The 17,321-nt window shown below is 44.6% G+C and overlaps 1 protein-coding gene across 1 annotated transcript in view; it reads right to left on the bottom strand.

Annotated features, from left to right (window-relative positions):
* Positions 1–2,311: 2,311 nt before the first annotated feature.
* LOC149454226 (integrator complex subunit 14-like) overlaps positions 2,312–17,321 on the bottom strand; it is a 36,468-nt gene continuing 21,458 nt past the window's right edge. Inside the window, exons 6-8 of the mRNA XM_089687597.1 lie at positions 16,758–16,891; positions 9,409–9,474; positions 2,312–3,905 (exon numbers count right to left, since the gene is read on the bottom strand). Of these exons, the coding sequence (XP_089543723.1) occupies positions 3,654–3,905; positions 9,409–9,474; positions 16,758–16,891 (452 nt within the window). The 3' untranslated portion in view covers positions 2,312–3,653. The remainder of the gene's footprint in view (positions 3,906–9,408; positions 9,475–16,757; positions 16,892–17,321) is intronic.

The raw sequence follows: 17,321 nt of genomic DNA, 5'->3' as shown, positions 1-17,321 counted from the left end.
GCATTTAGCGGAGTTTTGCCACATTTGCATTTTTTAAAAAAAAAAATATCACAAGTTTGCGGCAGTTTACCGCGTTTTGCCACATTTTTCAGCATTTAGAGCATTTTTACAGCTAAAAATCTTCTCTAGAAATCCACTAGTCCTGGGTATTTTTTCCAGCCAAAACAAAACGTTGATTACAGTCTATGTGTGTATGGACACATAGGAGAACATGCCGGGGATGGACACATAGGAGAACACGCCGGGGATGGACACATAGGATAACACGCCGGGGATGGACACATAGGAGAACACGCCGGGGATGGACACATAGGAGAACACGCCGGGGATGGACACATAGGAGAACACGCCGGGGATGGACACATAGGAGAACACGCCGGGGATGGACACATAGGAGAACACGCCGGGGATGGACACATACGATAACACGCCGGGGATGGACACATAGGATAACACGCCGGGGATGGACACATAGGAGAACATGCCGGGGATGGACACATAGGAGAACATGCCGGGGATGGACACATAGGAGAACACGCCGGGGATGGACACATAGGAGAACACGCCAGGGATGGACACATAGGATAACATGCCGGGGATGGACACATAGGATAACACGCCGGGGATGGACACATAGGAGAACATGCCGGGGATGGACACATAGGATAACACGCCGGGGATGGACACATAGGATAACATGCCGGGGATGGACACATAGGATAACACGCCGGGGATGGACACATAGGATAACACGCCAGGGATGGACACATAGGATAACACGCCGGGGGGTTTACTGGCTGTAGAAAAAAATGTCAAATGCCAAAAACAGCCTCTGTAAACACATCCAGTGTGCAGGAGGGCTAAAGCTGAACTCCAAGTACCAAAAACTCATTTAAATATATTCCTACCCATACAAGATGTAAATCTACTCTGAGCGCACCAAATGCCTTCGCACACCAAGATTCAAATACAAATTGCATGGCTCCTGTGGACAAAGGGGCTATTTACTAAAACTGGAGAGTGCAAAATCTGGTGCAGCTCTGCATAGTAACCAATCAGCTTCCAGGTTTTAGGGCTCATGTACCCTGCAGCTGATAAACTCACGTTTAGGAACTTTTCTGCATTTTTTTCAGCAGCCCCTGAACTCCCCCTCATGTTTTCCTATGTGTCCATGTACACATCGTCATTTACAGGCAGTTGAGTTTACAGTCGTTTTTTTTAATGCACCAAACTTGCGTTCAGGAGTAGATTTTATCAGCATTTCAAATGCCAAATGCTTGTAAACGTATGTAAACGCATTTAACCGCGTTTGCGTTTAGAAGCGTTTTTTTAACTGTTCCATATCCAGATGCTGTATGGAGCCTTTATCATCATCAGAAATGCATGCAAAGTGTTTTCCATGTATTCAAATGGACCCGGTGCACCAGCGCAGTCAGTCCCAGGTTTTGCGTGAAGGAAAAAAATGGTAGAATGTGCTGCATTATGCTCATGATGGGATCCATAGTGAAGACAACCAGAAAAGACCGGTCATCTCAACACATACTGCTCTCTCTGCTTCTGCTCTCTCTATTTCTTCTAAAATGTCTGAAATAGTTAATTTTTTACTATTTTTCAGTGCATTCTGGGCATTTTGGAAGGTCTCCTGAAGTTATCTTAACCGCATGCTGCCCAACCACTGTACATATACGGCGGCAGGGCGGCACTCACAGGCAAAACCACGTTTTGACCCCCGGGGGGTCAGTAGGGGGCCCAATGAGATGCCCCTGGTACCTTTTTCATAGGCTTTTTTGAGTTTGGGCAAGGACACAGGGGCCCCATGATCCCCTATTGCCCGGGGGCCCCATGAGTTGTCAGTCGGCCCCTGAGCCCACCTGCACAAATCTTATATCAAAATGTTCAGCTATCCCTGTTGCCACTAAAAATGTCCGCCCACTCCAGTTGTAGACTACTGGTGGAGGCAAGAACACTTCACACAATTTCCCCAGAAATTTTAGCTTTTCTAGTTCTTATTTTTATTCTTATTATAGCTAAATTTGCCACGCTAACTCCTCCCACAGTTTTTACACTACAAAGACAAGTAATATATCAAAACGTGCGGATTGTTCCCGATTGGTGTGCTATTACTTTGTGGAACGTTTTGCCGAATGTTTCACGAAATATCGTGGTTTTTGTGGTGAAATTTTCCTATAGGTCCCCTATAGGATAAGCTGGAGTGTGGTGGATTGCCCTCCTCTGGATGCTGGGGTGGTCAACAGGGTTTCTGGGGAATTAAATGCTCGGTACAGAGTAAAAATGGATATTGCCCATAGTGTAGTAATTAAATACCAGATTTTATTAAAGGGTTAAAATTCCAGAAAGCATTCCAAAATTAGCAGGAGATACATGCAGCTTAACCTCTTCACGCCGGCCGAACGTAAATGTGCGGCCTCCCAGCGTCTGGGCCTAGACACCGAGCGGCCGCACATTTGCGTTCTATTAAAAAAAGACATATGTGCTGAGAGCGCGCGCCCTGCACGCTCCCAGCACACATGTCCGGTACTCACGGAAAGGTCCCGATCTCCTCTTTCGATCGGGACCTTTCTTGATCATGTGACGGGGTGTCACGGCGGTCACATGACCCTAAACCCTGCCCCCCGGCTGCTGAAACCCTTAAAGGGTCGGGAGGCACCGGCGCAAAGGGGTTAAAGCTGCTTGATGACTAACCAGCTTGTGTATAAAGATGGCCGCCGGACCTCCGTGTTCCGGCGGCGTCACGTCACAGCGTGCAGGCTCCTCCTTCATATTTATTTCATTTAGGATTGATGTATATGTGCCTACAAAGTCCACTGGTCCACAAACCTCACTAAAACTGAAGAGCGTTTTGAAAAATAATCCCCCCTGTGAGCAAAAGGCTTATTACTTTGCAAATTACAGCTCAGCCCTCCACAAGGGGGTAAGGTCATAGGTCAGAGATGAGTGATCAGATTCTTGGAGATTCTTGGAAAAATCCAAGAACTTCAGAATGTGCCGATATCCCCACCCCCACATAGCACCAGCTTAAGGTTGCCCTTAGAAGCTTTAATCTGTTTTCAGAATGATGGATGGTAAAAATTCAGCCTTTGCCATAATGGTGTCCCTTCAAGACCTGCCAGAACATTTATTCCGGACTTAAGAGGATGTTTGACACTAGCAGACATTCAGCGATGAGCCTTCTATAGCAAAAAGTAATGATCACTTACTGGTCCAAGAGAGATTTTAACACATTTAGGAAACCCTTTGTATACAAGTCGTTTAGATACCTGTACATCCTTGCTACTGGTATAGTGCAATTCTTGCAAAAAATTTTCCCATCAGTCACAAAACATGGAAATTAGGGCCACATATTGCCACAGGAAAGTGGAAACAGGCAAGCCTTGTAATCCTAGGATCCGCAGACCTGTGTGGTTCCTGATGTTACTATATACAGTACACATATCAATAGAGATTACTGTGCTTCCACATTTCGGGCAGCTATACCTGAGCCAACGGGTTCTCAGTCCTGGCCCATTACCAGTGAATTATTTTGTGGCAGGTTCTGGAAGTCTGCAGTGGTTTACTTGCTAGAAAGCCAACCGGCTTTCCAAGGTGGAGGAGAAGTCCTCCGCTGAGGCCCCACAAGGATATAGATCCGGTCTTCACATTCTTTCAGAGCCATGGCCAGAGAAGTCCGTCTGCAGAGGCGCAATGTTATTGTCATAGGAAGCGTGGTCAGAGGTTCTAGTGCTGGCCAGTTTGAGTTGAGCTGCTGCATGTGAGAGCTGGAAGGCGGCATCAGGATGAGCGTTGTCAGGAAGCAGAGTACATTCCCTCTCCAGCATATCAGACACTCCCTTCAAGAGGTCCAGGAACCCGAAGGCAAGTGCTGCCTTTCGAAGATGATTCAACTCCTGAGAGAAAAATCACAAGCAAGAATGTCACGTGAGACAAGAAAGACACAAAACGCCATTAAAAGTAGCATCCTATATTGGAAGTACAGGAGCAAGCAGCAGAAGAGGCTATCACCACCCTGTATGCCAATCTTCTACATTGAATGTATTCTTATGGGAACAAAACCAGCTTCTTCTATGTATTCATGCCAGCATGTTTGCAGATTCTTCCAGCAAGAACGCAATGCAAGTGATGCGGTGCTGAAAACTCTCTTCTTGCAGAATACGTTTTAGGTCTGTGGGGACAATTCGCAAAGCGGTATCTTACCGCATCCAAGTATGTTTCAAAAAAAATTGTTGGCATTCACTAAAAAAAGTGTACCAAAATACAGCATGAGTTAGTGAAAACATGCGGTAATGTAACGAGTCATCAGCTGCCAGCAGGTTGTCACGCCCTCCCTGCCAAAACCATACCAGCCCACATGCCCTTTTGACAAGTCCTTTATTAAAAAAAACAAAAATATAAAAAACATCCCCTGGTTTAGAGCCCTCGTCAATCACAATGCCCGCTGCCACCGCCTTCCCAACAAAAAAAAAAAAAGAAAAAAAAAAGGGCTCCGCTCCCGACAAAGACTCCCCGTCTGACAGCTCTGCTGCCTGACAGTTCTTAAATAACTAAGGGGCAAGGTCAACCGGTGACCACGCCCCCCTAGTGGTATCAATGACTGGAGCAGAGCTGCCCACCCATGTTGAGAAGGGGGGGGTGACTGCTTGTTCGCCCTCAGCCCCAACACCCACCCACCCCTTCCTGACCTGCATGCTCAGAAATCCCCACACCATTTTTTTTTGCTTGCCGTGGAGGTTTCCCTCAAAATCCATACCAGACCCAAAGGGCTTGCTATGGATTTTTTTTTGGGGGGGGGGGGGGTTTGGAGAACGCTACTCCATACCGTTTTTTTCTTATTTTTTAATTGCTAGCAATTTTTTTTCTTCAGCAGGTGCCCAGCGGATGACTCGTTACATTACTGCATTTTTACAACGGGGCCTGGGTAGCAGGGGGAAACATATAGTGCACGCTGAGGCTTATGGGTGTGGCGGGGGTGGGGGGGTCAATTACTGGAACTTCCTAACAAACCAAAAAAAAAAAAAAAAAGGGCTCCGCTCCCGACAAAGACTCCCCCACAGCTCCGCTGCCTGACAGTTCTTAAATAACTAAGGGGCAAAGTCAACCGGTGACCACGCCCCCTTGTGGCATCAATGGGGGAGCAGAGCTGCCCCCCCATGTTGGGAAGGGGGGGTGACTTCTTGCTTGCCCCCAGCCCCAACGCCCAGCCCCCCCCCCTTCCTGACCTGCACGCTCAGAAATCCCCACACTATTTTTTTTATTTTGCTTGCCGTGGAGGTTCCCCTCAAAATCCATACCAGACCCAAAGGGCTTGCTATGGATTTTTTTTTTTGGGGGGGGGGGTTTGGAGAACGCTACTCCATACCGTTTGTTTCTTATTTTTTAATTGCTAGCAATTTTTTTTTTTCAGCAGGTGCCCCAGCAGATGACTCGTTACATTACTGCATTTTTTCATTACGAAAAGGATCCTGTTGTGTGCTGGCAGCAACCGGTGGGAAGGAGAGGAATACAATGGGGCCTGGGTAGCAGGGAGAAACATATAGTGCACACTGAGGTTTATGGGTGTGGCGGGTCAATTACTGGAACCAATCCCCTCTATAGCTCTCTCTGCAGCAGCTGAATGCCATTGGGAGGGAGAGGAGAAAAAGCCAGATTTCAGCTACTGCAGAGAGCCATACATGGAATCTGTTCCAGTAATTGCCCCCACTGTGCCAATCACCCTCCCTGCCCACATCAGATTCACCCAGCTGCCTGGGCCCCCCTGCTAGCCCGGGGCCCATACAGGAGGACAGGTGGTACCCCTTTATCCACGACCCTGTGTGACTGGGCAGACCATCACAACCCCCCGGATGATATAGCCCAACTAAAGCAATAGCAGGGCTGGGCAGAAGGGTTTAAAAATGTGTGAATTTTAAAACATACATGTTCCAAGGGTAACCTGCTAATACAGTATGCAATACATGGCCAAACGTTTGTCGTGTCCAGACAATCACAGCTAAATAAGCTTGTTGGATGTCCCATTTCAAAATCACTGGCAATTATATGGCGCTAAATCCAAGAGCTCCACCCCCCTCATCTGCTACACTGCTATAACAGCCGACACCATCCTGGGAGGACATTGCGCCAGATTTGTTTTAGTCATTTAGCCTGAAAGAGCACCTGTGACATCAGATATTGATACTGGATTAGAAGACTTGGCTTGCATTTGCATTCTACCAGAAAGGTGCCTGTGCAGTTCCTCCACATCAAGCCATGGGGAAGATTTACTAAACTGGAGCACTCAGAATCTGGTGCAGACGTACATGGTAACCAATCAGCTTCCAACTTCAGCTTGTTCAACTAAGCTTTGACAATAAGGCTCCATACACACTGGGGGGAGGGCGTTTTGAAAACGCTGCTCAGGAAAAACCTGAGTTTTTCAGCGTTTTTAGCATTAGAGCGTTTTTACAGCTAAAATACTCCTCTAGAAACCCACTAGTTCTGGGGGTTTTTTCCAGCCAAAAAACACCCCTGCCAAAAAATGCTGATTCCAGTCTATGTGTGTATGGACACATGGGATAACATGCTGGGGGGTTTACTGGCTGTAGAAAGAAAAACAAAAAACATCAAAAGCCAAAAACAGCAGCTGTAAAAACATCAGGTGTGCATGAGGACTAAAACCTGGAAGCCCATTAGTTTCTATGCAGAGCCATACCAGATTTTGCATGCTCTATTGTTAGTAAATCCCCCCACCTCCATTGTGTCTATAAACCTGGCTTTGTGCACAGTTTTGCTGAACAGAAAAAAAGACCATCCTAAAACTGTTGCCACAAGGTTAGTAGCACACAATTGTCTAAAACAGCCTCTGTGAACCTTTTTAACACAGAGGAAGCCTTGATTTAACTTTCCGGTCTCAGGGAACCCCTGCTAAAAATGGCTTTATTTACTATTCATGATGCATTAGTGTGATAGTCAGAGGTATAGGCATTGGGAAGAATGCTCCTCACACTTGTGGTCATTGGGAAGAATGCTCCTCACACTTGTGGTCATTGGGAAGAATGCTCCTCACACTTGTGGTCATTGGGAAGAATGCTCCTTACACTTGTGGTCATTGGGAAGAATGCTCCTCTTACTTGTGGTCATTGGGAAGAATGCTCCTCTTACTTGTGGTCATTGGGAAGAATGCTCCTGACACTTGTGGTCATTGGGAAGAATGCTCCTCACACTTGTGGACAGTGGGAAGAATGCTCCTCACACTTGTGGACAGTGGGAAGAATGCTCCTGACACTTGTGGACAGTGGGAAGAATGCTCCTCACACTTGTGGTCAGTGGGAAGAATGCTCCTCACACTTGTGGTCAGTGGGAAGAATGCTCCTCACACTTGTGGTCATTGGGAAGAATGCTCCTCACACTTGTGGTCAGTGGGAAGAATGCTCCTCACACTTGTGATCAGTGGGAAGAATGCTCCTCACACTTGTGGTCAGTGGGAAGAATGCTCCTCACACTTGTGGTCATTGGGAAGAATGCTCCTCACACTCTTGGTCATTGGGAAGAATGCTCCTCACACTTGTGGTCATTGGGAAGAATGCTCCTCACACTTGTGGTCAGTGGGAAGAATGCTCCTCACACTTGTGGTCATTGGGAAGAATGCTCCTCACACTTGTGGTCATTGGGAAGAATGCTCCTCACACTTGTGGTCATTGGGAAGAATGCTCTTCACACTTGTGGTCATTGGGAAGAATGCTCCTCACACTTGTGGACAGTGGGAAGAATGCTCCTCACACTTGTGGACAGTGGGAAGAACGCTCCTCACACTTGTGGACAGTGGGAAGAATGCTCCTCACACTTGTGGTCAGTGGGAAGAATGCTCCTCACACTTGTGGTCATTGGGAAGAATGCCCCTCACACTTGTGGTCATTGGGAAGAATGCTCCTCACACGTGTGGTCATTGGGAAGAATGCTCCTCACACTTGTGGTCAGTGGGAAGAATTCTCCTCACACTTGTGGTCATTGGGAAGAATGCTCCACACACTTGTGGTCATTGGGAAGAATGCTCCTCACACTTGTGGTCATTGGGAACAATGCTCCTCACACTTGTGGTCATTGGGAACAATGCTCCTCACACTTGTGGTCATTGGGAAGAATTACCCCCTTACAGATTGCTAAAAATATCAATGGTGTCAGCGGGAACTTACCTGAGAGGCAACAATTGCTCATTGCTCAAGGAACCCCTGGCAACCTCTGGAGGAACCCTGGTTGAGAAACCCTGGCCTAAAATGTCTGAATACTGTAGCATTATTAGTACCCTTCACGGGAAACTAAGAGAATCACATTTGGAGTGATGTCCACATACTGAACTTTTTGCATATAGTGTAACATACCTAAAAAGCTGGCTCAACAGCAAAACATCAGCTATAGTTCGGTATACTACCGGTACAAAATGAACAGAAAGCTGACTAGGCACAGCATCAGTGAACATCTTCCTGCAATACATCATAAAAAAAAAAAAAAAAAAGAAAGAAGAAGAAGAGCAGGCCAGCTGAGACATGATCAAAAGTTATTGCCTAATTTATTAAACACATCTTTGGAAAATACTAAAAATTAAGAAAAATTGTTACTCAAAAGATAAAGATCCCTTATAAATAAACGAAGGTGCTGTAAAATGTCCAGGCTTGGCTTCTCAACCTCAAAACAGATTCAGAGAGGCTACAGAGATGGAGCACAAGTCAGGATGGAAGAGCCGGGGATAATACCTCTATTATTCTTTTGCTTCCACTTCCTCTTTTAGGTTTGTTTGCACAGCATCCTACTAATCAAAGAATTGTTTCATCTTAAAGCAGAGTTCCACTCAATCTGTAAAAAAATAAAAGTCAGCAGCTACAAAAACTATAGCTGCTGACATTTAAAAAAACAGCCACTTACCTGTCCCACGATCCCGCGTTGCCCCCCGCCGCAGCGTTTTTTAACCGTCCGTCGTGTATTCCAGGCGCCGGCATCTTCAGTGTGGGCACACCACTTCAAGATGGCGACGGCCTCACCACAGCTGGTTTCACCGGCCGTCTTCTCTCCCCGGCGCCGGCATCTTCAGTGTGGGCACCCGGCTGTGACAGCTTGCGGCTTCACAGCCGGGTGCCCACTGCGCGAGTAGAGCTGCGCTTCCTGAATGGCCCCGTTGTCTTCTGGGACCTGTCACGTGTCCCACAAGACTTCGGGGAGGGAGGACAATTTCCGTTTCCGATCTCCTAGGCGATCGCAGTGGAAGTGGGAGCGGGTACCTGTCAAATTCGGGTACCAGCTCCTCAAAGGTACCAATCTTTAATGGGGAGCGGGGGACCAATCTTTAAAGCAGGACTTCCCCTTTTGGGTGGAACTCCGCTTTAATAAATAAAGAAGTAAAAGATATTGGGAACTTTATCTTACTTTGTAGAACGTCTGCATTTTCTCCGGAAGTTTCCTGGCATTCCGCAGAATCTTCTGCACATCAGTCTAACAAAAAAGAAAAAGAAAAAAAAAGTAAAATGTGGCAAACAAGCAAGAGGGTTCCATACACTACTGATTTTAACAACTGCAAGAACTGCTAATTTTTAATGCTGACAACTACGGTACAATATGAGGGCGTCAATTCAAAACGGCTTTAATGCCATTTTTCTGGTGGTAGTTCCTTTAACCATTTGCCGCCCGCCCTATGGCCGAATGGCGGCCGGCAAATGTCATCAGCGTTCCGTCCTCCCGCACATGCGTACTTTTCGCGCTTGCAGAGCCGCGCAGCGGCGCGATCTGTCACTGGCCGTGTACCTCAGACACGGCCAATGACAGATCTGAGTATCAGCCCCCGTTGCCAGTACCATGTGACCTGCTGTGACCAATCACAGCAGGTCACATGACAGTTGTATACAATGGATGGTTTTATTCATGCTATCCATTGTATACTACTGTCTAGCGGTGAATGGTCAAAGCTAATCACATGCACATGTCATGTGATTAGCTGTGGCCAAATCACAGCTAAGCACAAAAAAAAAAAAAAAAAAAAGAAAACCCTGAATGAATCGATGTCATTCAGGTAAATGCTTGCTTATAGCAAAGTAATTCTTTGCTATAAGCAAATTGTGTAAAAAATAAAAAAATACTGATCACTTCCCCAAAGTAGTACAATGTTACTATGGTAACATTGTACTACTTTGGACATAGTGAAATATGAAAAAAAAATATTAAAAAAAAAGAAACAAAATGTAATAAAAAATAAATAAATAAAAAAAAATATATATATTTTTTTTTTCATACTGTCACCAGTCAGTGTCTCTGATCACCGCCATGCCAGTTATAAGAAGACGCTGTACTGCACTGGTGACAGTATGTAAAAAAAAAAAAATAGTGAAAATTATTTTTTGCATTTTTTCATTTTCCGAAAAATTATGACTAAAAAAAATACAACTTCAAAAAACTCGCCACGTTTCTTATGAAGTACGTTGGACTGTCTACTCTGCAAAAATGGGTCATTTAGGGGATATCTGTACTGTTCTGAAATTCCTGGACCTCAAGAAATTAGATTGGCCGTCGGTACTTCAGGATTGATCAATATTCAGATCTATACCATAGTTTGTGAACTCTATAACTTTCCTACAAACTAAAAAATACATCCTAATTTGGGTTATTTTCACCAAAGACATGTAGCAGAATACATCTCGGCCTAAATTTATGAAGAACAATTATTTATTTGCAAACTTTTATAACAGAAACAAAGAAAAACGTGTTTTTTTTTAAATTTTTGGTCTTTTTTTGTTAATTTAGCAAAAAATAAAAACCCCGGCGGTGATTAAATACCACCAAAAGAAAGCTCTAGTTGTGTGAAGAAAATGATAAAATTTTAGTTTGGGTACAATGTTGTATGACCGCGCAATTGTCATTCAAAGTGTGAGAGCGCTGAAACCTGAAAATTGGCCTGAGCAGGAAGGTGTAAAATTGCCCGGTATTGAAATGGTTAAGAACTACGGTATGCATTGATGCTACCATACGCCGCTTCAAGAATCTATCAGTGACAAATTCTTAAAGAATTAACAAGTTTTCTGTTTAGGAAACTGGCAGTAATTAAAGTGATACTTTTTTTTTTTTTTTGTAATTATTTATTGGTGAAATTAACATACAATAAAAAGAACCAGGAGAAAGATTCACCAGAATACAGGAAAAAAATCTAGACCAAGCCTGAAATAGTCACATAGAATCTTTAGGGGTTCATCAAGTTTGCATGTGAGAAGAAAGTATCAAGAGCGAATGAAACAGCACATATACTGTATGACAACAAAACAGGACCAGAACAAATCATCGGGTGATCGTTTAAATGACATCCTAAGAAAAGGAGGATTATGCCAAAGCACAAAGAGAGCGGATCGAATGTATAGTTACAAAGATGTGAAAAAGAACATAGAGAGAATATCAAACCGAGAGAGAAAAATCTCTACCAGTATCGAAAAGACATAATAGAATGGGGGGAAAAAGTGAGGGGGGACCCCACAGTAGGATACTGTAGGGGCTGGGACAGATAGGAAAAAAGAAAAACAAAGTCAGAAAGGCGCAGAGAGAGTTAAATGAAAAGGAGAGAGCAGAGGGAGAGGAGAGATGGGATATAGGAGAAACAGAACAAGAGCCTTGGGGGTTGCATCCCCTCCTGGAGTGAGAGGTCAAGCCATGTTACATAGTTAGTCTGGCTGAAAAAAGACAAAAGTCCATCCAGTTCAACCATAGAAAAAAAAAAAGTTCTAATCCTACACCCACAGTTGATCCAGAGGAAGGCAAAAAACCCAGCAAAGCACGATCCAATTTGCTCCTGCAGGAGGAAAAATTCCTTCCTGATCCCCCGAGAGGCAATCGGATATTCCCTGGATCAACTTTCCCTATAAATGTTATATCCAGTTATATCCAGGAATTTCCTACAGCAATCCACTGAGCTGGCCACAACCAACTCTTGAGGGAGTCTATTCCATATGTTCTCAGCTCAAACCTTTCCGTGTTTGGAGATTACATTTCTTTTCCTCCAGGTGTAAAGAGCGCCCCCTTGTCCTCTGTGATGACCTCAGGGGGAATAACTACACCGAGTTCACTATATAACCACTGATGTATTTATACATGGAGATCATATCCCCCCTTATGTATTGTACATGGAGATCATATCCCCCTTATGTATTATACATGGAGATCATATCCCCCCTTATGTATTATACATGGTGATCATATCCCCCCTTATGTATTATACATGGAGATCATGTCCCCCCCTTATGTATTATACATGGAGATCATACCCCCCCTTATGTATTATACATGGAGATCATATCCCCCTTATGTATTATACATGGTGATCATATCCTCCCCTTATGTATTATACATGGAGATCATATCCCCCACTTATGTATTATACATGGAGATCATACCCCCCCCCCTTATGTATTATACATGGAGATCATATCCCCCCTTATGTATTATACATGGAGATCATATCCCCCCTTATGTATTATACATGGAGATCATATCCCACCCATATGTATTATACATGGAGATCATACCCCCCTTATGTATTATACATGGAGATCATATCCCCCTTATGTATTATACATGGTGATCATATCTCCCCTTATGTATTATACATGGAGATCATATCCCCCTTATGTATTATACATGGAGATCATATCCCCCCTTATGTATTATACATGGAGATCATATCTCCCCTTATGTATTATACATGGAGATCATATCCCCCCTTCTGTATTATACATGGAGATCATATCCCCCCCTTATGTATTATACATGGAGATCATATCCCCCCCTTATGTATTATACATGGAGATCATACCCCCCCTTATGTATTATACATGGAGATCATATCCCCCCCCTTATGTATTATACATGGAGATCATATCCCCCCCTTTATGTATTATACATGGAGATCATATCCCCCCCCTTATGTATTATACATGGAGATCATATCCCCCCCCCTTATGTATTATACATGGAGATCATATCCCCCCCTTATGTATTATACATGGAGATCATATCCCCCCCCCTTATGTATTATACATGGTGATCATATCCCCCCCTTATGTATTATACATGGAGATCACATCCCCCCTTATGTATTATACATGGAGATCATATCCCCCCCCCTTATGTATTATACATGGAGATCATATCCCCCCTTATGTATTATACATGGAGATCATATCCCCCCCCTTATGTATTATACATGGAGATCATATCCCCCCCCTTATGTATTATACATGGAGATCATATCCCCCCTTATGTATTATACATGGAGATCATATCCCCCCCCCCCTTATGTATTATACATGGTGATCATATCCCCCCCTTATGTATTATACATGGAGATCACATCCCCCCTTATGTATTATACATGGAGATCATATCCCCCCCCCCTATGTATTATACATGGAGATCATATCCCCCCTTATGTATTATACATGGAGATCATATCCCCCCTTATGTATTATACATGGAGATCATATCCCCCTTATGTATTATACATGGAGATCATATCCCCCCCTTATGTATTATACATGGAGATCATATCCCCCCTTATGTATTATACATGGTGATCATATCCCCCCTTATGTATTACACATGGAGATCATATCCCCCCTTAATCTCCTCTTCTCGAGAGAGAATAAATTCAGAGGCAAGACATTCACTGAGTATATTCAGTCAGGTATGCATCTGTAAAACACAAAATATTGCCAAGGGCGCCAGGTGTTCCAAAATATCTCATTATACAGGGTGGCCGTGAGATCCTCCATGTTCCTAAGCTCGTTCACCTTGGAGAACTACTCGCAGGTCCACAGTGGTAAGTTGTTTGAGAATGTCAGTCACCCCTCACCAAAAGGGCTGAAGCCTTGAGCACTGCCAAACGACATGGAGGAGAGTGCCACCATTGGCACCACATCGCCAACACACATCAGGAAGCTATGACGAAATATGGTGAAGTTTAGACGGCACCCGGTACCAACGTGTGAGGAGCTTATAATTGGTCTCCTGTACTTTGGTGGCCAAAGAAGACTTATGGGCAAAGTGCAAGATCTTTTCCCGTTGTAACGTGGTAAAGGAGTTGTCCAGGAAAGGACGAACAAAATTGTATAGGAAAGGACAAACAAAATTGGGTTCCAGGGGGAATAAGAGAAAAGTAGATGATGGACAGGCTATGGTGAATTGGTTCTCCCTTGTGACATAGAGCTTCACAAGGCATTCAACTTTCAAGAAATACCAGGAGCACGCAAAATGGAAAGCAGGTAGGAGCGGAGCTGAATACCTCTCCAGAAACTCAATGGGGGATCCAACAGTCGAGTAAAATCATTGGCAAGAAGGACCCCAGTGGGATTGAGAAAGTCCACTAAGTGAGAGTAGCCAGTAGTTGTGAGACAAGCAAATTGAGGGTCTTCTTGTACTGAGGTCAGGGTTTCCCAGAATTGTAACCAGAGAATAAGGCGCTGGAGAGTTGGACGTGCTGTGGAATGCTTCTCGAGTAACTACAAGAGTGGCACCAAGAGTTGGGCGTGCTACTAGGTCGGGAGGTAAAGGACATCGCAGCCACGGCCAACACAGGGGCGTGCCCCCAGAGTCCTCCAATTCCATGGCCATTCAATGTTTGGCAGCACCATGGCAGTGCCAATCAGCCAGGCGAGTGAGGTGAGCGGCTCTATATTAGGAGCGAATATCCGGCAGCCCCCACCTCCACCTCTTAGGCAGGGTCAGAACATGGAAAGCAAAACGTGACCCCCCCATGTGACCAGATATAAGTGCGAAATAGGGCATTGACCTTCCGAAAGCTTGATGGGAAGCTTGATGGGGAGGGCTTGTAATAAGTACAGTATACGGGGCAGCACTGTCATCTTAAGTGCACTACATCGACCAAACCATGTCAGCGTAAGGGATTGCCAATCGGAGAAGGTCTTCCTTAAGAGCAGAATCTGGCATAATATTAGTGCCCAGGTACCTGATTGAGTCCGTGGCCCAACGGAAAGAGAAGGAAGGGCGAAGGTGACTAAGGACCGTGGACTCGGTGGAAATATTCGGTGCCAAGGATTTCATGAGGCTGATTTTGAAGTAGCAGAGGCTACCATAGTCCCCAAGCACCTGCAAAATATTGGGCAATAAGAGGGTCGTTAAGAAAAAGAGATAAGATCGTCCGCAAACGCGGTCATTTTATGTTCCCCAGATGGTTTATGAAAACCAGAGATATTACAATCTGCTCGGATCTCACACAGAAAGGGCTCCAGCGACAAAAAAAAGATCAGAGGGGTGCGCAGCACGGAGCAGAGTCGAAAGACACTATTGGACTGAACAACACCTATAGATCTGCCCACTGCCATATGTTGTCAGTCAAATGTGGAGCAGACCTGATGGGGGAACCAATTTCTCAGTTCCCCCATCGGGCTCAGCCCATCTTCAGTATAAAACGATCCAGCCAAGCACCTGTCAGTGTGATGGGCGCAGTGGCCAAGGAGGGAGGGTGGAATGGTGCTGGGGGAAGTAGTGTGTAGTATGGATCCTCTGCTCTGTGTACTTTTCAGAGTCTTAGAACATACTAAACTCAAGCGGTTAGCTGACAGCCAGACAACAAGCATTTTAAGGTAGAGGTCAGCAGTAGCAGCCTCTATTATTTTTGTGTTTTCCTCAATAAGTATGGCGGCTGTGGCTTTAAAGCAACCTTGTTCCCAACTCTTCAAACCAACAATAAATCCACCCTGTAAAGAAAGAAGATGAATACATACTTATGTGGGTGGTGTGTTAAATCTTCACTATCATGAAGGAGTTGATCGGTCACCACCACCAACACACTTACAGCTGTCTTGGAAACCTGGTTCCTTGCCATGAACGGCGATTCCATCTGCTGGACCCTACATTTTCTACTGTATGCAATACTAAACTAGAAACATGACATACTTTGCGGTGTCTTGGATACCTGGTTCTCCGCCATGCACGGCGATTCCTTCTGCTGGACCCTACATTACTACAGTATGCAGTACTGAACTAGAAACATAACATACTTTCCTGGGTCTTGGATACCTGGCTCTCCGCCATGCACAGCGATTCCTTCTGCTGAACCCTAACATTACTACTGTATGCAGTACTGAACCGAGAACATGACATACTTTCCAGTGTCTTAGATACGTGGTTCTCCACCATGCACAGGGATTCCTTCTGCTGGACTCTACATTACTACTGTATGCAGTACTGAACCAAGAACATAACATACTTTACGGAGTCTTGGATACCTGGTTTTCCGCCACGCACGGCGATTCCTTCTGCTGAACCCTACATTACTACTGTATGCAGTACTGAACTAGGAACATGACATACTTTCTGGGGTCTTGGATACCTGGTTTTCCACCATGCATGTGATTCCTTCTGCTGGACCCTACATTACTACTGTATGCAGTACTGAACCAAGAATATGACATACTTTCTGGTGTCTTGGATACCTGGTTCTCCGCCACACACAGCGATTCCTTCTGCTGGACCCTACATTACTACTGTATGTAGTACTGAACTAGAAACCTGACATACTTTCCGGTGTCCTGGATATCTGGTCCATTACCATGCACTGTGGTTCCTTCTGCTGGACCCTACATCACTACTGCATGCAATACTGAACCAAGAACATGACATACTTTCCGGAGTCTTGGGTACCTGGTTCTCTGCCATGCACAGCGATTCCTTCTGCTGGACCCTACATTACTACAGGACGCAGTACTGAACTAAGAACATACCATCAAGGCAGTTACCTGCAGCCCACTAGGTTTAATCCATACGGTTACATTCTGTGCATAGCTTCTCTTTGACTTGGGTTGCAGGGGAAATGGGCTCTTGTTGTCTTCTTCACCATATGGATTCTCCTTGGCATCTAAAAAAGAAATGTGTTCTCAGTATATGACGAATGAACATTTTACACTTTGACCAGTTGCCCTCCAGAGGATTTACCCCCCTTCCTGACCAGGCCATTTTATGCGATACGGCGCTGCGTTACTTTAACTGACAATTGCACAGTCATGCAACCCAAATGAAATTTACGTCCTTTTTTTCCCCCCACGAATATAGCTTTGTTTCGGTGGTATTTGATCGCCTGTGCGTTTTTTATTTTTTGCTCTATAAAAATAAAAAAAACAAAAAAACCGACAATTTTGAGAAAAATAAATATTTTTTTTTGCTAATAAACATGTCCAGTAAAAAAAAAATTAAAAATAAAATATCAAGTTTCGTCATAAATTTAGGCCAAAATGTATTCTGCTCCGTGTCTTTGCTAAATAAAATCCCAATACGTGTAAATTAATTGG

This window comes from Staurois parvus, unplaced genomic scaffold, assembly GCF_062004578.1.
Source record: "Staurois parvus isolate SC_StPar_1 unplaced genomic scaffold, SC_StPar_1.0 ptg000432l, whole genome shotgun sequence".
NCBI classification, from domain to species: Eukaryota; Metazoa; Chordata; class Amphibia; order Anura; family Ranidae; genus Staurois; species Staurois parvus.
The sequence above is the reverse complement of the archived record's forward strand: the minus strand, read 5'-3'. Positions and strand labels throughout refer to the sequence as shown.